At 39.0% G+C, this 25,943-nt stretch overlaps 1 protein-coding gene across 5 annotated transcripts in view; it reads left to right on the forward strand.

Moving 5' to 3' along the window:
• spopla (speckle type BTB/POZ protein like a) overlaps window positions 1-25,943 on the forward strand; it is a 209,615-nt gene that overhangs the window by 153,996 nt on the left and 29,676 nt on the right. For all 5 annotated transcript variants that reach the window (XM_072579713.1, XM_072579716.1, XM_072579715.1 and 2 more), the window contains 3 exons: window positions 9,261-9,394; window positions 19,666-19,787; window positions 24,214-24,365. In XM_072579713.1, the coding sequence (XP_072435814.1) occupies window positions 9,317-9,394; window positions 19,666-19,787; window positions 24,214-24,365 (352 nt within the window). In that variant the 5' untranslated portion in view covers window positions 9,261-9,316. The remainder of the gene's footprint in view (window positions 1-9,260; window positions 9,395-19,665; window positions 19,788-24,213; window positions 24,366-25,943) is intronic.

Raw genomic sequence — 25,943 nt, forward strand, 5'->3', positions numbered from 1 at the left:
TTAACTTTTTGATCTATCCTTTTCCATAACAACTTTAAAACTGATGGAATTATAATCACTTTCCCAACAGTGCTCCTCCTCTGACACCTCAGTCCCTTACCATGCGTTATTCCCCATCAGAAGGTTAAGTATTGCTCCTTCTCGAGCAGGTATATCCACATATTGAATAAGGAAGTTTTCTTGGAAGCACTTAACACATTCCACTCCATCCAAGCCCTTAACACAATGACAGTCCCAATCTATGTTTGAAAATTTAAAATCCCCTACCATTACAACACTCTTATTCTTACAAATATCTTGGATCTCCTTCCACATCGAAATCAGTAGTGGCATCAGAAGACTGGAAAATTGCTAATTTTCTGGTTATTATAAAAGGTCAGGACATTGCCTTAAGAATTAAAGACCTATTTGTTCAACACTGTTATGCTAATTCAAGACCATGGCAATATATTTAAGTCAACATGAATTTCTAGAAGACTAATTTGCCTCTAACTGACATGTAGTAATTTCATGAATGATTACTTATTTGACATTGAAAAGCAGGTGATAAATACCGTTATTGTATGATGTGAGATGTAACGTTGAATAATATGCAGGAAATTATTATTCAATAGCATAATTAACCAGATGTTAGAGGCATGGTCTCCAATCAGCAAACATCTAGCAAAGCAATATTTTAAAAATCTATGAATCAATAAATTAATAATTTCCAAACAAGACTATTTAAATACTTCACAAATATTAATGAGACTGTTTAAATACTCTCACCTTTGTTGAAGTTGTAGAAGATTAATGACAGGTTCAATTTTTACATGAATGAACTGTAAATGATGTGTCAGCCTTCTGTCATACAAATTGCTGGTTTGTGCCATGGTGATCAATTCTGTTATGTATTGTCTGGTGTGGCTGAGGGGCCATGCTCTCGCACGGTAGTCTTTACTGCATTTGTTACAGAGGATGACAAGTGTGCTAAGAAGGTGTAGAATTGCCTGGCCTTTGTTTTCTCTGAGCCCTGTCTCAGCCTTTTTGTTTTTGTTAACCTTCCAAACAGTCAGCCTGCAGAAATCATGGCCACAACAGTGACTGGTTCTGACAACTGGGAAACAATGTTCACCATCGTCATATCATTTTGCAAGTGTTCTGTTGTGAGGTCTGCACACGGAAAGTTGTGAGCCAGTGGTCAATTCGCTATACAGTAGATCTTCGACTAAAACTACATTAAACCCATATATAAGGTTTCATATGCTATTGCTTGTCAGACACCAATTATAAAGACATTGCGTATGTCCCCATATTGATCATTGTAATAAATCATGAGAATCTAAGTTGTCTTAAGTATTCAGCTTTATTGTAACACTTGAATTCACGTCATTGTAGTTACTGAGAATGTGATAGGTAGATGAATGTGTAGGGGAAGGTGATAGGTCAGAGAGGAGGCTGGAGTGGTTGGATGGGAAAGATGATGGACAGGTCAGGAGGGCGGTGCCGAGTTGGAGGCTTGTGACTGGGATAATGTCGGGGGAGGGGAAATGAGGAAACTGGAAAAATTCACATTAATCCCATGTGGTTGCAGATACCGAAGGCGAAAGATTAGGCGTTTTTGTTCCAGATATCAGGTAGTAAGGGTTTGGCAATGGAGGAGGCCCAGGACCTGTATGTCCTTGGTGGAGTGGGAGGGGGGGGTTGAAGTGTTCAGCCAGGGGGCAGTGGGGTTGGTGGATGCAGGTGTCCCAGAGATGTTCTCTGAAACAAAGTCCTGTCTCCCGGATGTAGAGGAGACCACATCGGATGCAATGGAAACAGTAGGTGACATTTGTAGAGGTGCAGGTAAATATCTGTCGGATGTGGAAGGTTCCTTTGGAGCCTTGGACAGAGGTGAGGGAGGAGGTGTGAAGGCAGGTTTTGCATGTCCTGCACCAACAAGGGTAAATGAAGGGAATGGGGTGAGGACTGATAGAGGAATGGAACTGACAAGGGAGCCATGGAGGGGATTGTCTCTCCAGAATGCTGATAAGGCTGGAGAGGGAAATAACCCACAAAAATGTTGGGGATTACAGGATCCAGTGAATGGGTGGAACTGAAGGAAACCAGTATGAGTAGAGAAATGATGTCAGGTGAACTGATGGTATTAAAAACCAATAAATCCCCAGGACCTGATAATCTGCAACCCATTGTACTTAAGGAAATGGTCCTTGAAATGATGGATGCATTGTTAGTCATCTTTCAAGATTCTGTGCACTCTGGAGCAGTTCTCACAGATTTGAAAGTAGGTAATGTAATCATTTTATTTTGAAAAGAGAGGTACAGAGAAACCAGGATTTATAAACCAGTCAGTCTGATGTCAGTATTGGGGCAAATGCTGAAGTCTATTAGAAAAGAATTAATAGCAGAGTGCTTGGAAAACAGTTACAGGATCGGGCAAAGTCAGCTTGGATTTATGAAAGGGAAATTGTGCTTGACAAATCTGCTGGAAGCATTCGAGGATGTAACTTGTAGGATTGATAAAGAGTAGCCAGTGATTATGGTTTACTTGGATTTTCAGAAGACTTTCAGTAAGGTCCCACATAGGAGACTAACAGGCCTGTAAATTAAACCCAAGGGATTCAGCATAATATACTGACATGGATAGAGAACTGGCTGGCAGATAGAAAACAACGAATAGAAATAAATATGCAGTGACTATGTGGTTCCAGATGGATCAGTGCCTAGACTCCATATATTCACAGTATGTATTAATGACATGGATGAGAGAACTAAATGCAGTCTCTCCAAGTTTTCAAACAACACAAAATTGAGTGGGAGGGTCACCTGTAAAAATCATGCAGAGATGAGTCAGTGTGATTTGGATGAGTTAAGCAAGGGGGCAAATGCTTGGCAGATGAAGTAAGATATTCAAAAGTGCGGCTGTCCACTTTTGAAGGAAAAGCAGCAAGGTAAATTATTATCTGCATAGCAATAATGGGAAAGAGGAGGTGCTTCAAGACTTGTGTGTATGGCTGAAATTAAGCATGCAGATGCAGCATACAGTGAAGAGGCCTTTGTGTGGAGCCACTGAAAATGGGGGGAGATACTAGACGAGTATTTTGCTGTCGAAAAGGATATGGAAGATATAGACTGTAGGGAAATAAATGGTGTCATCTTGCAAAATGTCAAGATTACAGAGGAGGAAGTGCTGGATGTCTTAAAATGATTAAAGGTGGATAAATCCCCAGGACCTGATCAGGTGAAGCTGAGAACTCTGTGGGAAGCTAGAGAAGTGATTGCTGGGCCTTTTGCTGAGATATTTGTATCATCGATAATCACAGGTAAGGTGCCGGAAGACTGGAGGTTGGCAAACATGGTGCCACTGTTTAAGAAGGGCGGTAAGGACAAGCCAGGGAACTATAGACCAGTGAGCCTGACATCGGTGGTGGGCAAGTTGTTGGAGGGAATCCTGAGGGACAGGATGTACATGTATTTGGAAAGGCAAGGACTGATTCGGGATAGTCAGCATGGCTTTGTGCGTGAGAAATAATGTCTCACAAACTTGATTGAGTTTTTTGAAGAAGTAACAAAGAAGATTGAGGGCAGAGCAGTAGATGTGATCTATATGGACTTCAGTAAGGCGTTCAACAAGGTTCCCCATGGGAGATTGGTTAGCAAGGTTAGATCTCATGGAATACAGGGGGAACTAGCCATTTGGATACAGAACTGGCTCAAAGGTAGAAGACAGAGGGTGGTGGTGGAGGGTTGTTTTTCAGACTGGAGGCCTGTGACCAATGGAGTGCCACAAGGATCGGTGCTGGGTCCTCTACTTTTTGTCATTTATATAAATGATTTGGATGTGAGCATAAGAGGTACAGTTAGTAAGTTTGCAGATGACACCAAAATTGGAGGTGTAGTGGACAGCGAAGAGGGTTACCTCAGATTACAACAGGATCTGGACCAGATGGGCCAATGGGCTGGGAAGTGGCAGATGGAGTTTAATTCAGATAAATGCGAGGTGCTGCATTTTGGGAAAGCAAATCTTAGCAGGACTTATACACTTAATGGTAGGGTCCTAGGGAGTGTTGCTGAACAAAGAGACCTTGGAGTACAGGTTCATAGTTCCTTGAACGTGGAGTCGCAGATAGATAGGATAGTGAGGAAGGCGTTTGGTATGCTTTCCTTTATTGGTCAGAGTATTGAGTACAGGAGTTGGGAAGTCATGTTCCGGCTGTACAGGACATTGGTTAGGCCACTGTTGGAATATTGCGTGCAATTCAGGTCTCCTTCCTATCGTAAAGATATTGTGAAACTTGAAAGGGTTCAGAAAAGATTTACAAGGATGTTGCAAGGGTTGGAGGATTGAGCTATAAGGAGAGGCTGAACAGGCTGGGGCTGTTTTCCCTGGAGCATTGGAGGCTGAGAGGTGACCTTATAGAGGTTTACAAAATCATGAGGTGCATGGTTAGGATAAATAGACAAAGTCATTTCACTGTGGTCGAGGTGTCCAGAACTGTAGGGCATAGGTTTAGGGTGAGAGGGGAAAGGTATAAAAGAGACCTAAGGGGCAACCTTTTCATGCAGAGGGTGGTACGTGTATGGAATGAGCTGCTAGAGGATGTGGTGGAGGCTGGTACAATTGTAACATTTAAGAGGCATTTGGATGGGTCTATGAATAGGAAGGGTTTGGAGGGAAATAGGCCGGGTGCTGGCAGGTGGGACTAGATTGGGTTGGGATATCTGATCGGCATGGACCGGTTGGACCGAAGGGTCTGTTTCCATGCTGTACATCTCTATGACTCTAAGTCAAATGGTATGTTGTCCTTCATAGCGGAGGATGTGAGTACAGGAACAGGGATGTCTTGCTGCAATTATACAGGGTCTTAATGTGACCAAACCTGGAGTAATGTATGCTTTGATCTCCTTACCTGATGAAGGATTTTCTGGCTATAGAGAGAGTGTTACAAAAATTGCCAGATTGATTCCTGGGATGGCTGGATTGAAGTATGAAGAGAAACTGAATCAGTTAGCAGTCTATTCCGGGAGTTTAAAAGAACGTGGGGAGAAATCTCATTTGAAACCTATAAAATTCTAACAGAACTAGACAGGGAGGATGTCCCTAATGACTGACTGGGGAGTCCAGAACCAGGAATCTCAGATTAAATATATTAAACATTCATGCAAACAAAAACTAGAAAAGAATGTCCTGACAGTACTCATTACTGGAAAGATTCTCAGGCAAACTCTACATATTTTAAGAACGGAAATTTCAGAGAAATCTGCCATGTGAAATGGTTGGAATCAGTGAGCTGTAGCAAAGCACAGTTAATATCAGAGCTCAAGTAGAATGAGGCTTCTTTTACCATCTGGTGGCATTCATTAAACTTCCACTCTAATAAGGCATAAATCTAAATCCATGTCTTGCCATTGTCGATTTGTATCAAATCATTTTCTCTCCCAAATGGTGCCAGGCTCTTACGTAGTCCACGTGAGTAAGCCATTTATGACAAAGATGCAGAGAAATGTCTTCATCAGAGAATGTTGAGCCTGTGGAATTTTCTGCCACCAAAGATGGTTGAGGCCAAAACATTGAATGTTTTCATGAAGTTAGTTTGTTTCCCGGTGGCTGAAGTAATCAAAGAGTATGTGGAGAAACTGGGATCAGAGTATTGAATGGATAATCAGCAAAGATCATATTGAATGGTGCAGGACACTCGAAGCATTAAATGGCCTACTCTTCCTCTTTTTTTTATGTTTTAAAGTTGTACTTGTCCATCTGTGGGAACTTAAGCTAAATTGTTTATTTTACTGATAAGTAAGCAATACTCATGGTGCAGTGGCTTCATTCAAACAATTACCTAAAGCTACTTGTTCAAAGAAGTCATGATTTGGAGATGCCGATGTTGGACTGGGGTGTACAAAGTTAAAAATCACACAGCACCAGGTTATAGTCCAACAGGTTTAATTGGAAGCACACTAGCTTTCAGAGCGACACTTCTTCATCAGGTGGTAGTGCACCTGATGAAGGAGCGTCACTCCGAAAGCTAGTGTGCTTCCAATTAAACCTGTTGGACTATAACCTTGTGTTGTGTGATTTTTAACTTTGATCAAAGAAGGTTTTCTTTCTGCATCAAAGCCACTTGCTTTCTGTTGGTTATGAGCCGTTATTTTGTCTGAGCATCAGTGGCACTGGTTGGTTAATCCCTTGCAATTCTATAACAAGAGGACTTGATGTTGCAGTTCTTCATGACAAAAGTAATTAGTGGGCTTGATTATAACACACTTTATTTATAATTAAAGATTTTTTAAAAAGCATAATGAACCATCCATTACTTATCAGTTATCTATATGATGGTTCTTAAGGGCTAAAAATTTAATATATATGTCAAGATATATTTTGTTATGGAAGTCTGACATTTTATACATTAAAAAAACCTTTTTTGTTATTTTTGGTGGCTTTGAGCTCTTGTGCAATCCTGTTTTTAATCACTCACTGGCTTCAGTCGTCTAATCCTGAAACACTGGAATTCTCTCCCCGCAGACCTGGCTCCTCCTTCCTTTAAGATACTTGCTAAATAGTGATTCTTTGAGCAAACATTTTATTTCTGCAGTCATCTTTTATAGTTTGCTAACAGCCTTGTTCAGGATCTTGCAATATTTTATAATGATAGCAGTGTGATATAAATAAGTATTTTCCTTTTCTTTTTCTTTTAAATCAGTGAATATTATAGTATGTTTTGAATCTTCTGAAAGTGATCCACCAATCTTGCCTTCTGTCCCTTGTCTTGAGAGTAGTGACACCATGATTGTCAGCTGTGAGAAGACCAAGACCATGATGCATGAACAGCAACAAGGACACCTGTCACTTCAGGAGAGATCAGTGTATATACAAGATTCGGCATAACAGCATCAGTTTTTCAGCAAGTTCTCTTCTAATCTCCCAGTATTCTTTCCGATCATTCAATCCCCTGCTGACCCTGTACTTACTGCATGTTTCTTTCTTTTCCTTCAATCTTTATTCTTCCATAAGCACTCCATGGATGGCATGGTGGCTCAGTGGTTAGCAGTGCTGTCTCACAGCACCAGCGAACCGGGTTTGATTCCATCCTCAGGCGACGGTGTGGAGTTTGCACATTCTCCCCGTGTCTGCTTGGGTTTCCTCTGGATGCTCCAGTTTCCCCTCACAATCCAAAGATGTGCAGGTCAGGTGAATTGGCCATGTTAAATTGCCCATGTTATAATGCCCATAGTGTTAAGTACATTTAGTCAGGGGTAAATGTAGGAGAATGGGTCTGGGTGGGTTACTCTTCGGAGGATCGGTGTGGACATGTTGGGCCGAAAGGATTGTTTCCATACTGTAGGTAATCTAATCTAATCTAATCACTCCACATGACCAATATGCCTTGCGATTACATCCACATTATTAACCCTGCCCGTTAACAGTTGTTTGCTTTATTATTAGTATGTTGATGAGTTGTTCAAAATCCATTTGCCAAGAACCTCATCAAGGCTCTTCAAATAACATCTTCCCAATCCACAACCTTGACTATCTAGGCAAAGAAGGGCAGTAAATGCAGGGGATCACCTGCAAGTTTCCTCACGAGACATAGATCATCCTGTCTTGGAGCTATATTACAGTTCTTTCACTGTCACTGGATCAAAATTTTAGAACTCCTTGACTAATAAGACTAAGGGTGACCCTCTATATCCCCAGGGCTGCAGTGATTCAATAAGGCAATTCATCACTGACTTCTCCAGGATAATAACTACTGGCCTAGCCAATGATACCAGCATCCTGCGTTCATTGTAATTTTTCCTGCTGCAATGTTGGTCTCGAAGATCCATGCATGGCAGTAGCTCTGTACATCGGCATGCCAATCAAGGTGCACACACAACTTCCCAGCAGCCATGTAGTTTACAGGAAATATTGTCCACATCCTACAAATGTATTCTTTTTAAGTCTTTATATTCCCTGCAGAGGATCAAAAAGCAGTCAGATTGGAAGCTGTAGAGGAACAAAATGTTTTTGGTCTCCATGCCCAGGGTACAATAATTAATCAAGACGGGGAAAAAAATGTTATGCTTCAGGGCTATAGAACCTTGTCAGATTCAGTCAGGAATGCTGCATTCAGATTTGGGCACTGATCCCAGAGTAAGGTACAGATTCACTGGAACAGATTATTGGACAAGCTTTATGAACTTGACTTTATATTCCTTTAGCTTTAGGTGGTGAAGGGGCAACCTAACTTAGTGAATTGATGGAATAGGCACATGGAAAGTACTTTGTCTAGTGGAGGGATCAAGGGCAATGAAACATAATCTTAAAATTACAGATAACCATTTAGAACTGAAATCAGGATGCACTGTTTCACACAAAGGGTAGTGGAAACCAAACACCACACTTATTTTAAAACAAAAATCTGCAGCTACTAAATCAATTTGGAATCTTTACGTTTGTAGGATTTCAATAAAGTGATATTATTGAAGGATATGGAACAAAGACTGCCAAATTTAAATGATGTACATGTCCAATGTTTAGATTCATTTTCACAGTATTTCTGGTTATAGTTTCAGATTATATCTTGCTTCAACTGATCTGCAAATCAGAGTGGTGAAGCTCTGATGGGCAGATGGGTCTCTATGTAAGTGATCACAGATGAAAAGCAAAAGTAGCTTCAGCAATGTGTACCTGATGATTCAGTTATTCATCAATGAGTACTTGTATTATATATTCTCAGAATTGATCCTTGTACTGACTGAGGTTAACCTAATTCTAGCCATGTAGTGAGAATGCTGCAGCAATTGATCTTGATGTCCCTGCTAGTGGCACATTAGCTGGATTTTATTCTCCTGATAGTTCTCTTGTGATTTTAACTGCAAAGGACAAAATCACAGTCAGCAGTGATGTCTGCTTATATATGAATATTAGTTGTTTTTCAAGTATTGAACACAATTGAACTGTATTTCAAAAAAGTCACATTTAATTCAACAAGTTTGCTGGATCTAAAATCCACATTTGATTTCTCAACTCGCACATGCATCTCTGCAATACAACTTTGAGTGGCCATTGTTGTAAATGGAGAGAATTGAAATGAGAGCAGTAATTTACAAGTTGTGTGTTTGAGAGCAAATATGAGGATCTGAATGGATATTGCACCTGTTCTAGATTCAGTTGTTACAAGCTTGAATCTAGAATGATCATCAGCATTCATAAATTGAAGAATTTTAACTTAATGTATTCTCCTTTCACAAACTGTCTGTTTAAAAGTTAATGATTTAATTGTGTTTCATTGCAGGAGAAGCCCTGAAATTCCCTGAGGCATCTAGATTCAAAACGGTGGAAAAGCTGGCGATGTCAAGGGTGCCAACTCCTCCTCCACCTGGAGAGATGTCTAGTGGGCCTGTGGCGGAGAGTTGGTGTTACACCCAGGTATGATATGTCCTATTATTTCAATTCCTAGTTGCTCAGCTTTAACTGTGTGCTCTAATTTCTTGGCAGATGAAATGAACAGCAACTTACACCATTTGTTGAACTTGAATAGTTGAATATCCAATTCACCTTTAGCTTTAAGAATTGGAGTTTTCTTGCTTCAAATCCCAAGTGGTCAAGAAGAGAGTGTAATGTGAAAGTCTAACAGTTCTGATGAACCGTCACCAGACTCAAAACATTAATGCTACTTTCTTCTCACAATGTATGCTGGCAGACCTGCTGGGCATTGCTAGAAATTTCTATTTTTATGAAAGTCTAGCACATAATTTCTGGCAGTGCATAAATCACAGATACCCAGATAAGCAGATAAGCCAGTAAACACTGGCCTTGAATTCAAGCCTTCTGTTTTTCATCATTGAGGTTATTCAAAATTACTGGGAAAACTTAGCAGATGATCCTAATGGTCAAGTGACAAATGCTTGTCATGGTTGTTGCTTAGGAACAAGTCAAACTGGGTTGCAGCTACTCATTTAACCTGTTACAGCAACACTCTTTGTCCAAACAAAGCTGGAAGATTCAACTAATTTTATCTCTTCAGGGAGTGAATATTATCCAATTGGGAAAGGGAAAAGAAAAAAGGAGCTGAGACTAACTTTCAACTCATTCCTGGAGACTCAAGTGTCAACTTGACAAAAGGAAATATTGCAGTAGGAGGAGGATTGCAGCCACAGTGCAAGTTTAAATGTGGGATCCTTCTTGTAGTCTAGGGTTTATGTTGCAGACTGAAAGTATTGAGTTATTTTATTAGAGTAAATTAGTGTTTTGAAATTTGCTTCTGTGACCCTTTAAGTCATTTATTAGAAGTTTGAATTTTTTTTTTTAAACTTATCAACGTTTTATTTTTGCTTGAAGAGGCAGTGGGAAACTGAATTTAAGAATATTTGTTTTGTAATTGACTCAGGACCTTTTAATATTTACTTGTGATCTAATGTAATTTTACATCAAGTATAAATGTAGTAACTTTTGAATTTAGACATTGACTAAATAATCTTGTGTTTTCCAATCAAATTTCAAAAATTGCACAGCCATTATTTTCCATGCCTGAAAGTGTGTCAGAGAAGTCACACTTCAGGAACTTGCAGATCTGTAGGGCAAATCAGTGTTTGGCTCAAAGAGCTTTTTTGTGTTAAGGATAAACTGAATATGAGCAAATCAAAAGCAGTTCAATTGATTCTGAGGTGTAAGCAAGCAGCTCAATTCACAAGAGGCAGAAAACTGGCCAGTCAAATTGCAAATTGTTTTTGGATTCTAAATTTTGAGGTAACAGAAGTCAACTAATTAAATTGCTCAGATATTTCTTTATGCATGGTCTGACATTTATTTTCCTTTTTTGCTCAGTTAGCAAAACTTGCTTGAAAATAGGTAACTGTACCACTTACAAGAAAACAAGTTGCTCAGCATTAAAAGTGCCCACAAAAAGCATCATCAACATCAGTCCATCCTAACTGAAGCCTAAAGCTTGAGTTGGAATTCTTATCTGAGTCTGATGCAGACTATTTTCACTCAGTATGACTAATGCCACTATATAATATGGACTTTGACACTTTCGTGTTCACTCTGCTTCTGTAAATTACAACACCCAGACTCTATCCACTTCACCTGAAAATTGGGTAGAAAGCAAAGTCCTGACTCTTAAAAGAGAAAGTCACTGCAGTCTTCTCTCTTTGTCTCCATGCGAGCACTATTCTGTACTTCAGTGGCTAGGCAGGTCATTTCTAGATTGCAAATCTAAGATCTGAATTACCAAAAACCACAAAAAAAATTGAACAGACTTGATTTTATCTGGTAATCTGCAGAGATGAAGTTATTAAATAAAAATGCAGTTTTACTTAAATTCTGATGTTTGTCCTTGAGGACATGAGTGAATGTTTGAGGTGATTTCCTTGCCTCATATTATATTAATTGTTGGCCTTTGAGCTGTAAGCATAATAGCTCTTAGGGCTATGAGCATCACAACAAGAACCAGAACTCCGTTGTGCATGTAAATTGGCTATATTTCAGAAGTACCTTCTTGGTTGTGAAGCACTTTAATGTATCACATGGCTTTGAAAGGCTTGTATACTTGTAACTTTATTTTCTTCCACGTTCAGCAACTACTGAAAAGACACCGTGAAAGTTCAGCAATTGCTGAACTTCAAAGGTACTTCACTGTCTGTGAAACAGTTTCAGATGTGTGGAAAGTAGATCAAAAAGTGTCAACAGCCAAGAGACTGATTTTAAAATAATGTGTAACATTATTTGCATGGTTGCATCATATGTACAAGCAATAAGTATAGTCTTTGCCTGACATTCGTTGAGCTGAACTCTGAGCTACAGACTTTTTGGGATATAAGGTTTCAAAGTATAACCTGGATGCTTTCCTCCAGGAAGCAATCAAGTCTTTTTTGGCTAAGAAGGACTTTTAGAGGTGATCAGTGAGGTGGGGATGTCTGAAAATCAGGCAGGTATGGGATCCAGGTATAATGATGGGGTAGCCTTAGTCTTTTTCAGCAGATATTTGCTGCCACTATGCATGCGTGCTAGAGTTATAGGATGGACAAAAAATTGACCACTCAGCACGTGCAGAAAACCACTTAAGTGGGAGGAGTAAAAAGAAATATATCTATAACAGGGGACATTAGTAAGGTGAAGGAAAGATAACGCTATTCTCTGCAGCTGAAATCTGAAGGTTATGTTTCCTATTATGCCAGGGTTAGATACATGGTGTCATGACTAGAAACTAACTTGTTTTGGAGGATCCAGAATTGTGGTTCACATTGGATCTAAAACATAGGTAGAACTAGGAATATTTTCTGCTAAGGGTTTGAGGACTTAAGGTCCAAATTAAAAAAACAGACGCTAAAAGAAAGTAAGAATTTCTGGGTGTGACATGATCCATACACCATTTGGTATAGGAATAAGCAGATTAGAAAGTTAGTAAAATATGTAGCTGAAACTGTGGCATGGGAGATGGAAATTTTGCTTCATGATAAGTGAATAAGGTTGAGGAGTTGCCATAGAGAATCATCTTTTGAACATATGACTTGAACTCAAACAAAAGCTTTGGGGGAACTGTTCTCTAGTGCAATCTTCAGGTCGATGTCTCAATCAGTCAGAGTCCACTTGCCAAACAATCAGCACCCTCTTGTCATGTATATAGGTTGGTGTTTCTTTTGTGATTTGGTGTTCTAGCGTTTATTCTGGAATCAATTGCATGACAAAAAGCTCTCTCTTAGGCAATACCCCAGTTCGAGATTTTGATCAACATGTTCATGTTATTACACACAACTGGAATAGTTGGAGCTTGAACCCAGGCCTCCTGGTTCAAAGACATAGCAACTAGTTCTCACAAGAGCCCAAATACACAAATTCTACATTACCAAGCAACAATAGGGTACAATAAACTTAGTACTGCACTTCAAATACCTAAGTAATTATGACCAATGTTATGTTGTATCTACTTCTGTTCTGTAATTAACTTTCATTCTCCGCAGCTTGTAATATTAAGATTTTGGTCTTCTGCATGGTATTCAAAAACCTGTTAGTGTTTTAAGTTAACATTTTCCCAAGACCTTTCTGCACGCTTTCAAGAAGTGCAGTTCAGTTAAATTTTCAGTTGGTCTCTCATATTACTTTAGTTATTTGTAGTTAAACAATGTCATAAGTAAATGTTTATGCTTTTTAAAGGTATACTATGTTTATTATAACCATACCCTGTCATGACACTTGTGGGTTAGTTATGTTTGCTGTATTTTCTATAAGAACAGAAATAAAGAAAATATAAGCAGGTATAGGATTCTGCTATTCATTATGAACATGATTGATCAATAGTTGTTCCTGGTTTTCTTTCATGTCTTTTGGTTCCTTTCGCCTCAAGTGCTGTATCCAACCCCTCCTTGAAATTATACAATGCTTTGGTCTTGACTGTTTTGTGTGATAGCAAATTTCACAGGCTCACCACTCACTAGGTCAAGACATTTCTCCTCGTTTCATTTGTGGCCCCCTGGATCTGGACTTGTCTGTCATCAGGGGCATCAACCCTGTCTAGCCCTGTTAGAATTTTATATGCTTCTTTGAGATTCCCCTTCATTCTTCTGAACTCCAATAAATGTAATCATAATTGATTTAACCTCTCCTCATATATCCCCACCATCCCAGAAATCAGTCTCATAAACCTCAATGATTCCCTCCAGTAGCATAAAGAACATTTTTCCTTAGTTAAACAGACTAAAGCTGAACATAGTATTCTGGGATGGTCTCACCAAGGCCCTGTATGACTGCAGCAAGTCTTCCCTGGTCTGTACTCAAATCTTCTCAATATGCAGGCCAACACATCTTTTGTTGTCTTCACCACCTGCTGCTCCTGCAGATTTAACCTTCAGCAACTGGTGTACTGTTGCACATTCCCCTCCCTCAGCTTATAGCCATTCATATACAGCAAACCTTTTTATGAACTGGCATCTATGAGACCAGGAATATGCCAGTTGATCAAATTTTCCGATTAGGCAAGAGGTCCATATAATCAATGTAGAAACACATACTAAGTGATATAAATGTAAGGCGGGGGTGTGCACATCACTGTTATACTTTATTTACAACATAAATCACTTAAATAATAGTACAGTTATGCCTTCAATCAAACTTAATGGCAGAGAGCATCTTTACTCTCCTCCTCAACTGATTACTTAGAGATCACGGTGATTGTGATAATGCAGTAAACTTATGGTATTTCCGGTATATAATTTTTGCTGGCTTATCGAGTGCCACTTCATAAAGTTTGCTGTAATAATATCCCCACTTCTTTTTGATACTGAAGTGATAACTCTCATTTGTCCATAATTTACTGCATCACCCATGCATTTGTTCACACACTCAGTTTGTCCAAATCACACTAAAGCACCTCCACATGTTCCTCACAGTTCATTCTCCCATCCAATTTTGTGTCGTTTGCAAATTGTAGATGTATTTTAGTTTCCTCATCTAAATTGTTAATATATTTTATGACTGCTTGGGGTCCTAACTAGTCATTGCCTGCCATTTGGAGAAGAAAAACATAGAACATTACAGCACAGTACAGGCTCTTCGGCACTCAATGTTGCACTGACCTGTAAAACCAGTCTGAAGCCCATCTATCCTACACTATTCCATGCTCGTTCATATGCCTACCCAATGGCCACTTAAATGCCGTGAAAGTTGGCGAGAGTGGTGTGCTGGAAAAGCACAGCAGGTCAGGCAACATCCGAGGAGCAAGAAAATCGATGTTTTGGGCAAAAGCCCTTCATCAGAAATAGAGGCCTCTATTTGCAATACTCTGAATGTGGCCACACCAGAATCTTGTACAGCTGCAGTATGATCTCATGGTTCTGAAACTCAAACCCTCTTCTAATAAAAGCTAATACACCATATGACCTCTTAACAACCCTATTAACCTGCGTGGCAACTTTCAAGGATCTGTGTACCTGGACGCCGAGATATCTCTGCTCATTTACACTACCAAGAATCTTACCATTTACCCAGTACTCTGCATTCTTGTTACTCCTTCCAATGTGAATCACTTCACACTTTTCCAACTCCATTTGCCACCCCTCAGCCCAGCTCTGCAGCTTGTCTATGTCTCTTTGTAACGTATAACATTCTTCATCACTATCCACAACTCTAATGACCTGAATGTCATCTGCAAATTTACTAACTCATCCTTCGATGTCCTCATCCAGGTCATTTAGATAAACGATAAACAACAGTGGACCCAAAATAGATCTTGCGGTACCCCACTAGTAACAACTCCAGAATGAACATTTCCCATCAACCACCACCCTCTATCTTTCAGCTGGTGAATTTCTGATCCAAACTACTAAATCAGCCTCAATCCCATGCCTCCCGATTTTGTGCAATAGCATACTGTGGGGAACCTTATCAAACACCTTACTGAAAGCCATATACACCACATCAACCACTTTACCCTCAGTAAGGTTTGCGAGTCGCAACCTACCCTTCACGAAACCGTGTTGACTATCCCTAATCGACTTATTCCTTTTTCGATGATTATAAATCCTATCTCTTATAACCCTTTCCAACAATTCACCCACAACCAAAGTAAGGCTCAGAGGTCTGTAATTTCCAGGGTTGTCTCTACTCCCCTTCATGAACAAGGGAACAACATTTGCTATCCTCTGGTCTTCTGGCACTGTTGCTGCAGACAATGACGACGTGCAGATCAAAGCCAAAAGCTCAACAATCTCCTCCCTGACTTCCCAGAAAATCCTTGGATAAATACCAACTGGCTCAGGGGGCTTATCTATTTTTACACCTTTCCAGAATTACTAACACCGCCTCCTTATGCACTTCAATTCTATCTAGACTAGTAGCTTGTATCTCAGCATTCTCCTCGACCGCATTGTCTTTTTCTAGAGTGAATACCGACAAAAAGTATTGATTAGATTCCCTACAGTATGTAAACAGGTCCTTTGGCCCAACAATTCCAAACCGACCCTCCGAAGGGTAACCCACCAGGCCCATTCCCTGACCTTATATTTACCCCTTAATAATGCACCTAAGGGTAACTTAGCATGGCTAGTTCACCTGACCAGCCCATCTTTGGATTGTGGGAGGAAACCGGAGCACCTGCAGGAAACCCATGTAGACACGGGGAAAATGTGCAGACTCCACACACAGTCACACGAAGCAGCAATCAATCCTGGGTCCCTGGTGCTATGAGGCAACATTGCTAACCACTGAGTCACCGTGCCATCCCTTTTGGCACTTCCCCTGTCTTTTCTGGCTCCATGAACAACTTCCCACTACTATGCTTGATTGGCCCTAATCTTACTTGAGTAATTCTTTTATTCCTGATATATCTATAGAAAGCCTTAAGATTTTCTTTGATCCTATCCGCCAATTACTTCTTATGTCACCTCCTGGCTCTTCTTAGCTCTCTCTTTGTTTTTCCTGGCTAACTTGTAACTGTCAAGCACCCTAACTGAGCGCTCACGTCTCATCCTAATATAAGCTGCCTTCTTCCTCTTGAAGAGAGATTCAACTTCCTTAGTAAACCATGGCTCCCATGCTTGACAACTACATCCCTGTCTGACTGGTACGTACTTATCAAGGACCTGCAGTAACTGGTCCTTGAATAAGCTCCACATTTCAATTGTGCCCATCCCCTGCAGTTTCCTTCCCCAGTTGTTCCTCCTGTTTGTTTCCTGCCTACCAACCAGTTTTTTTATCCATTTCAATACACTAACCCAAATCCTTTATGCTTTAATTCATATGCTAATCTCTTATGTGGAACTTCTTGTAAAAGCCTTCTAAAAGTCCAAAAAAACACGTTCGCTGTCTCTCCTTCATCAACTCTACCTGTTATATATTCAAAAATTCCAGTTGATTTGTTAAGCATGATTTCCCTTTTGTAGATCCACGCTGACTCTGTCCAATCCTCCTATTTTCCAAGTGCTCTGCTATTAAATCTTTATCAATGGACTCTAGAATTTTCTCCACCAGCAATGTCCGAATGGTTGGTCTGTAATTTTCGTTTTCTCTCTACTTCCCTTTTTAAATAGAAGGATTGTATTAGCTGCCTTCCAATCTGTAGGCACTATCCCAAAATCCGTACGGTCTTGGGAAATGTTTTTAGAGCCAGTTCCTTCAGTACTCTGTGATATAGATTATGAAGTCCTGGGGATTTATCAGCCTTCAATCCCATCTATTGCCCTAGTACCATTTCCCTCCTTCAGTTCCTTTTATTCACTAAACACTTTGTTCCCTAATATTTCTGATATGTTATTTGTGTCCTCCTTTGTGAACACCGAACTAAAGTATATATTTATTTGGTCAGTCATTTCTTTGTTCCTCATTATAAATTCACCTTTTTTTTTCTGATTGTAAGTGACCTACATTTATCTTTACCTTTTTTTATATATATAGAAACTTGTACAATCAGTGTTTAATGCTCCTCCCGAGATTATTGTTATACTCTATTTTCTCTTTTGTTAATCAATCTCTGTACCCTTTTCTGAATTCTAACCTGTTCTCAATCCTCAGTCCTGTTTTTTTTATGGTTAATTGTATGCCTGTTCCTTGGATCTAATTCCATCTTTAATTTCCCTTGTAAGCCATGTTTGGCCACCTTTCCCATTTTATCTTTGCACCAAACAGGAATGAACAATTGTTGCAGTTCACCCTTGTATTTAATGAATGTTTGCCATTGCCTTGTTGCCATCCTCTTTTCAAGCATCCTCCTTTTCCCCCATCCATCAAAGCTAACTTATGTCTCATTTCGTTATATTTAACTCTATTTAGATTCAGGATCCTAGTCTTGGAATCAACTGTGCCACTCTTCATATTGATGAAGATTTCTATTACGTTATATTTGCCACTCTGCAAGGAGCCTTTCGCATCGAGATTGTCAGTTATTCCTTTCTCATTATGCAATACTGTTTAGCACAGCCTATTCTCTATTAGGTACCTCAACATACTGGTCCATTCCATATACACTCCAGGAGTTCCGAATTTGTTATTAGTATAGTTACTAAGTTGAGTTGCCCAATCCCATATGTTGTTACCATTAAAGTTACCCATGATTGCAGTTATTCTGTTATTGCCTGTGTATCTAATTTCCCATTCAATGCCATTCCCAACATTACCTCTACAGTTTGGGGTTTATATACAACCTGCACTAATGTTTGTTTTTTCTCTCTTTGGTATTTCTCAACTGTATCCGTCCAGATTCCACATCATTGGAGCTAATTTTTTCCTCACAATTGCATTAATTTACTTTTTAGCCAGTAATGCAATTCCTCCACTTTTTTTCTTTTGTCTGACCTTCCAAAATACTGAGTACCCTTGGATGTGTAGTTCCCATCCTGGTCACCCTGCAGCCATGTCTCCCTAAACCCAACCATATCAAACCTATCATCTATTTGCATGGTTAATTCATCACTTTGTTGTTGATGTTCTACACATTAAGTTACAAACCTTAAGGCCTGTATTAACATTACTTGTCCTGTTATTTTTCATGTGTCCACATTTGATCCTAGCCCTTCATTTCTCTCTCAACTATTTTTCTTATTCTCCTTTCTGTCATTTGTTTTTGTCTTTGATTCCTTTCCCTGTGAGTCCTTGCATAGGTTTCCATCACCTTGCCATTTAAGTTTGTAGTCTGTCCAGCAACTATTAGGATATCGGTACTGGTCCTGCCCATTCATAACCAATCTGTTTTGTACTGGTCCCAATGCCCCAGGAATCTGGATGCTTTCACATCCTTATCATCTCCACCGACACTGTTTCTTCAGTCATATATTTATCTGATACGTCCTGCTATTTCTACTCTGACTAACATGCAGCATTAGTAGTAATCCTGAGATTACTAGTACCCGCTAGCGTATTCAAGAAGAATGGATACCCAATAACCATAGTCTGCTGATTTCTCAGTAACAAACTTTAGCAAGCTAAACAGAAACGCACATGAGAATTTCTTGAAGCATGGCATTCCAACCGGAACTCTTTCAATAAACACATCGACTTGGACCCCAAAAGCCATCCTCTGAGAAAAAGAACTGGAAATGATATCACACACCGAAAGAAACCTAAACACGTAAATAGAAAGTGGGACATACCACCAAAGCTGTTCTGGAGGCTCACTGATGTTACGTAGTATGGTGACGAAACATCTGAAAACAAACCTTCCAGCTCAGTGAGCAAACTTACACCCAGAAACTCAACCTGAGCTACAAATCTTTTCAAAAAAACACTAATTTTAAAGTTTGTGTGATCCATTTATCTCTTATTTTGTTTTTCTTAAATTTTTCAACATTCATGGATCCTCCCAGATGATTGTATTGTATAATTTAAGAAGCTTCAACCTCTGTATTTCATGACAGGTTTTAGGAAGAAGTATTCATGTTTTTGTGGCTTGGACTTTATTTCAAACAAATCATCTACTATTATTTTACAAGCATTTGTTCCTATTTTTTGACGAGTATTTTGTAGACCTGTCAGTGCTGAGAAATTCTAGATTCTGTTCTGCTTTAAATCACAGGGTGCTCTCTGCGTTGATGAGAGAGCTATTTGTGAAAATTAAATAGTCAGTGGAACTGTGCATTCATTCAGTTTTATGGGAAATATTGTTCATTTACCAAGTAATCTATTTTAACTGTTTGTTTTTGCATTTACATGTTTTTATATTCTTTAATTTCTTATTATTTCATTCAGTTCCTTTTTTTTGGGTTAATACTTAGGTAAAAGTGGTAAAGTTCTCTTACATGTGGACCATCAATAACTTTAGCTTTTGTCGAGAAGAAATGGGCGAAGTATTAAAGAGTTCAACTTTTTCATCTGGGCCAAATGATAAAATGAAGTGGTAAGTTTTAGTTCAACAATATGGTCTTCACAAAATACTTGCTTTTTTATCAGTTTTAAGTGGTTGTAGAAATGGAGTATGGAAAATTATTTAATAGGAAGCTGACTGTGTTTATGCACGAAAATATAAATTTGCATGTCTGTAATCACTTCAGTCCTGCCAAAAGTATCCATGGCAGTAAGTCGGTTGGTCAATCAATCGGCACTTTCTTCTTTAGTATAAATGCAGACTTCTCCCTTTAAGCCTGTATTCCTGTGAATTGTCTTCATGAATGCAAGGTGAAAAGCTTTGACAAATGTCTTCATTCAGCAATAGTCACATAAATGTTTTAATGAAGTGTTTAGCACAGATTTGTTCATCTTCCTGTGCTCAAACTCCGTATAGTCAGAAATTTATCATTTTACTGGTTACAACTGCTGTAATGTCTAGGTAACTATCGAAGAGTTTTGTATAACCTCATGACCATCTTGATTGAATGATTTCCTTTCTTCTTGCTTTATATGGAGCTTTGGTCTTGATCATTACCTAATTGATTGTGTGCTGTCCACAACCACATTTTCCATTACCAAGTTAAGGAAAGTTTGATTTTTGCTGTTAGTTATTAGTTTGCTTGATCAAGCAGATGATGTACCATCCTGAGTTTTGCAGTAATAATTTCTGCAAGAAGTTTCTTGCTAATTTATAGTGATAGATCCTAAACTGAACTAGTCCTAATTGCCTGCAACTGGCCATATCCCTTTAAACCTTTTCTCTCCACAGGTGCTGCCAGACTTTTCTAGCAATTTCTGTTTTTGTCCCGCTAAACCTTTCCCATCCACATACCTATCCAAATGATTTCTAAATGTTGCAATTCCTCTGGCAGTTCATTCATGCACGTACCACCCTCTGTATGAAAAAAATTGCTGCTCAGGTCCCTTTTAATAACTTCCACTCTCACCTTAAACCTATGTTCTCTAGTTTTGGACTATACACCATTGGAAAAAGACCATGACTATTCACACTGTCCATGATTAGGCTTTCGAAGAAATTTTGAAACCCCATCCCCCCCCCAAATAATAAGCCTTAATTTAGCAAACTAGCCTCAACTCACAAGGCAGATTTTCTTGCGACAGTCAGTTTTAGAGCAATTAAATGGAAAAGTTAGCAATTGTCAGGGTGACAAAAAAGTTCCATAGGAACATTAGGCATAATTTCTAGCACTAGCCCATCAAACGGCTTGGATGCAATTATCCTGGAGAAAGTGTGCTTTCATACTGGAAATGGGATGTTTCAGAGTAAATAGAGCCTTTTCATAGGAGTAAAGTATTATGATGTAAAGTACTTCTAGATTGTATACTGTTGTTATTGCTTTTGTGCTGGTGACAGAATGAATAACAATATTGTTAGTAAACTACATGTTTGAATCTTGTCTATGTCCTCCAAGCATTGAGTGTATTCAGTGTTGCAGACCGTATCATCATCGCTCATGATATTGATGGAAATCTTCAAAGTGAAAGTAGACTTTCAAGAATGTGGAATTTTTGTTCTGTCAGATGTGATCAAGCATCTTGAAAGTACAGCTCTTCATTTGTCTGTCATAAGCCATATCAACTTCTTCAGTTAATTCTGTCCTATTAATTTTTAGAAGTGATGATGTTTTGAACTTTTTTTTTCAATATTGGGAAGGGCAATAGTATTCATACATTTAAAATAGAGTAAATAAGGTATCCACTCTCATTAATTCTTGATGAGAAAATATAGTTTACGATAGGAAATTTTGCCGAGAAAGCCACATGCTTGCTTTGTGTTCATTGTGATCAAGGTCAATATTAACAGCATAGTCAAAGAAAATATTCAAACTTGAGAGGAAAACTTATGAAGTTAACAGTGAATATTTAGCTATTTGTTAGTTTGTGTTCATCATTCCTGCTAATGTATGGGAGAAGCGCATAATTCTGTAAGTGCTATTTGTATGCATCGTGCTAGATAATTTTGCCTCTAACAATTTACCTTAGACAGCTTGGCAAACTTTTGGTTATTTTTTCAATGATTTCTGTAGTGTAAACCTAGGGTTTCTTGAATATTTTAATGAGTCAACAGTTTTATGTGGTGCACAGATTTATTTAGAAGTGAAAATTATTATCATAACCACTTTCTGAACAGTCAGATTTATGATATTCCACATGGTCTCAAGGAAATTGTGTACTATGATTAGAGTTACCAAAGACACCTGAGTGATGCCCAAGTTTTTATTGCATGTATAATTTTTTAAATGTCAGACTAAGATCTGTAACAAGCTAACTTATTACCTATCTTTAATTGCCATGACAAAGTGGTGCTAGCAGTCTTGAAGTTCTACAGTTCTGTTGTAATGTATTCCAAATGGGAGTAGATAGTGAACTCCAAAATATTATGCAGTGACAAAAAAAGAACTGGCAACTATGTACAATTCAGTGTGTTGAATGACTTGGAGGTTAGTCTAAAGATAATATTGCTATTACCTTGTTTTATGTGATCCTTACTGGTAGAAATCACATGGAAGGGTTGCGAAGGTAATTTGTTGAGCCACTGCAGTACATCCTGAACGTTATGCATGCTACAACCGTGCATGTCATTCCACTAGTTCAAGTAACGTGTTGTCCTATACCATTGAGATGTTGCTCTCCCTCCTGCAGTTTCATAGAAATGTAGAAAACAGGAGTAAGAGTGGGCCATTCAGCCCTTCAAGCCTACTCCACCATTCAATATGACCATGGCTGATCATCTAACTCAGTACACTGCTCCAGCTTTCTACCCATAACCTTTGGTCCCTTTATCCCCAAGAACTATATCTGACTACTTCTTGAAAACCTTCAATGTTTTGGCTTCAACCACCTTTGTGGTAAAGAATTTCACAGGCTGTACACTCTAGGTGAAGAAATTTCACCTCATCTCGGTCTTAAATTGCCTACCTCATGTTGTAGCCACTGTGTTGTTATGGTTGGTCTAATTCGGTTTATGGCTGATGGTGACCAGAATTACCACTCCCTTACAGACCTTGATATTGGATGATATGTTAATAGTCACTTTATTGAAGCTCAAAAAAAAGTGACTTATGTTTTCTTATTTGTGTTGAATATTATTTGTTAAATATGCAAAGTATATACATATAGAACATTTAACATTGTAAAGAAGGGCAATTTTTCACATTATTGGATAGATGTCAAAGAGAGCAGCAGAATCCAGCTCAGGTCTCCAGTACTATCACCAGCATGTTGTCAGACCCCATAACTTGGCTATCTCCAGTGCACTCAATCACATGTTTCCGCCATGTCAGGTAAACCAAAGTGGTTGGACTGTACAGACATTACTTCTGCCAGTGTTGAGGACAGACATTCATCTGCTATTTGAGGAGTAACTAGGCAGATGGTGATTAGCAGGAGATTTCTCTTACCTGATGTTGAGCCATGAAACCTAATTTATTCCAGAGCCAATGTCAGGGTCCATTCTCTTTGTATCATAATCATGACACTACAGTGCTCCTTCAATGTCAACATGAATCTTGGGAAATACAACTCATCTGGAGCATAAACTCATTTAAGGCTTTGAATTGTTTGCCTCTAATTTTTCTATTATCACTTTAAAAGTGTAGAAAAACAATTAAGACACATTTCACTTCATTTGCTGAAAATGACATACATCACACTTCAATTAAATGAGCTAATGGCTTAGTTCAGGACACCACCCACACCGTCCATCTCTTCCAAGGCTTTCATTTCCCTGGCCCCCCAATGCCTCACCTTTTGTCTTGGAACCCTCCAACCACATGGGGTTAATGTAGATTTCACCAGTTTCCTCATTTCCCCACCTCATCCCAGATCCAACCTTCCGACTTGGCACTGCCCTCATGACTTGTCCTACCTGTCCATCTTCCTTCCCACCTATCGGCTCCACCCTCCTCTCCAAACTATCACCATTACCCCCACCATCATCTACCTATTGCATTCTCAGCTACTTTCCTCCAGCTCGCCCCACAAGCCTCATTCCTGATGAAGGGCTTTTGCCTGAAATGTCGATTCTCCAGCTCCTTGATGCTGCCTGAGTTAGTTAGACAAATGGCTTAGTTTGTCACGCATGGATTGTTGTAGCAGACATCCTCCCTCAATGCTGTCCAGTGTGTTTCAGAGTTGTCTCTCTAATCAGTGAACTAATGGTGTGGCCCAGAACAAAGCTTTCTATCTGGCATTTTGGAAAAATAAAACTTAATATACTTTTATATTATACCAATATCTTAAAAGGATGGCTTGTTTTGTTTTCGAAGTAAATCATGTAGATTTGAACTTTGCTTTGTGGGTCCTCTGAATATATAATGTTAATGGATATCATCAATTCCATTCTGAATGGATAAAATGCAGTATTTTTGAGCAACGTTTTTAACTGGAACTTTTTTTAAATGTATATATTGCAGGTGCCTCAGAGTAAACCCAAAGGGTTTAGATGAAGAAAGCAAAGACTACCTTTCCTTATATTTGCTTTTAGTTAGTTGTCCAAAAAGTGAAGTTCGAGCTAAATTTAAATTCTCTTTATTGAACGCAAAAAGGGAAGAAACAAAAGCTATGGGTAAGTTCTTATGCATGTACTTCAAGAACCTTTACACAAATTTTTTTTCCCAATATAGTTTGAAAGGATGATTTCCTTTTATTGTATTTGTTTAGTAATTTAATACCAGGTTCTTTAATAACACTGATCAGAATTTTACAAGAATGTTTCATCCTCTGAGGTAGTGTCATTTTTTGTTTTACGGAAGTCACACTTTCTCGCAGGCAGGATTTCATAGATTTAAGTCTCATTGCTTTTGAGCAGTTAATATCCAGTCCTTAAGGAGCTCTGCAATGTTGGCAATATTATCCTACAGTGTTCTGTTGTACTGTCGTTTGTTGTGTCTACTGGATGTGAAAGATTCCATGGTACTGTTTAAAGAAAAGAGTGAGTGGAGTTCTCATGGTGTCCTAATCATTATTGAGCCCTCAGCCAATATCCAAAGTTTAATTTATTATTTACAGGGTGTCTACTGCCAGTTCACTGCAGAAGAAGTTAGGAATTTAGCACTGGTGGCATCATCGTGGCACCTGGAACTGGAAATCAATACTGATGCCATTGTTTGAGTGTGTGCTGTGCCACTGACTTCCAAAGAGCTCTCACTTTTCTCACTCTGTTCACCATTCTCAGAATCCAATTCAGTGCCCCTAATGGTTGGAGAGGGATGTGAAATTTGTTGGCGGATCCAGGAAGGTTTTTTGAAACACTATATAAATAGTCCAAAAACCCGAAAAACTGCGGATGATGGAGATCCAAAAGAAAAACAGAAATTGCTGGAAAACCTCAGTAGATCTGGCAGCATCTGTGGAGAGAAAAGAGAACTGATCCCTTGAAGAAAATAAAGAAAGCAGGAAAGAACATAAGTAAAGAGTTAGGAGGGCTAAAAGGTCCCATTAACTATCCTTGGCAAATAAATCCCAATTTATTTTACACTTATTAAGGAGCAAGTGGATATCAAGAGAAAGTGTAGATCCACTCAAGGATAAATGTGTGGAATGTATGTGTGGAGCCAGAGGAAGTGAGTGAAGTTCTTAATGGATACTTTGCTTTAGCAGTGGAGAATGGTGAATCCAGAGATGTTGATATTCTAGGGTATATTGATTTGAAAAGGAGCAGAAGTTGGGTGGTTTGAAAAGTATTAAGGTATACAAGTCCCCAGGACCTGATAAGTTCTGTCCAAGAATACTGAGGGAAGTAGGTGAGGACATTGCTGGGACCTTGTTCAAAATTTTTGTATCCTATTTTAGCTCAGGAGAAGTCCCAGAGGACTAGAGAATAGTTCCTTTGTTTAAGGAGTGTGACAAGAATAATCCAGGAAATCACAAGTCTTATATCAGTGGTAGGGAAGTTGTTCGAGAAGATTCTTAGAGAGACAGGGTTTGCTCACATTTGGAAAAGTATGGACGTATTAGTAATAGGTAGCAGGACTTCCTGCAGGAGAGGTCATGTCTCATCAATTTGAGTTTTTTGAAGAAGTAATAAAGATGATTTATGAGGGTAGGGTGGCAGATTTGTCTATGTGGACTGTTATGGACTAGGCCAGACCACTCAAAACATTCTTGAGCAGGCAACCCAGACCATAACTTTGCAATTTGTTCT

Source organism: Chiloscyllium punctatum, chromosome 10 (assembly GCF_047496795.1).
Source record: "Chiloscyllium punctatum isolate Juve2018m chromosome 10, sChiPun1.3, whole genome shotgun sequence".
In the NCBI taxonomy this organism is placed as follows: domain Eukaryota; kingdom Metazoa; phylum Chordata; class Chondrichthyes; order Orectolobiformes; family Hemiscylliidae; genus Chiloscyllium; species Chiloscyllium punctatum.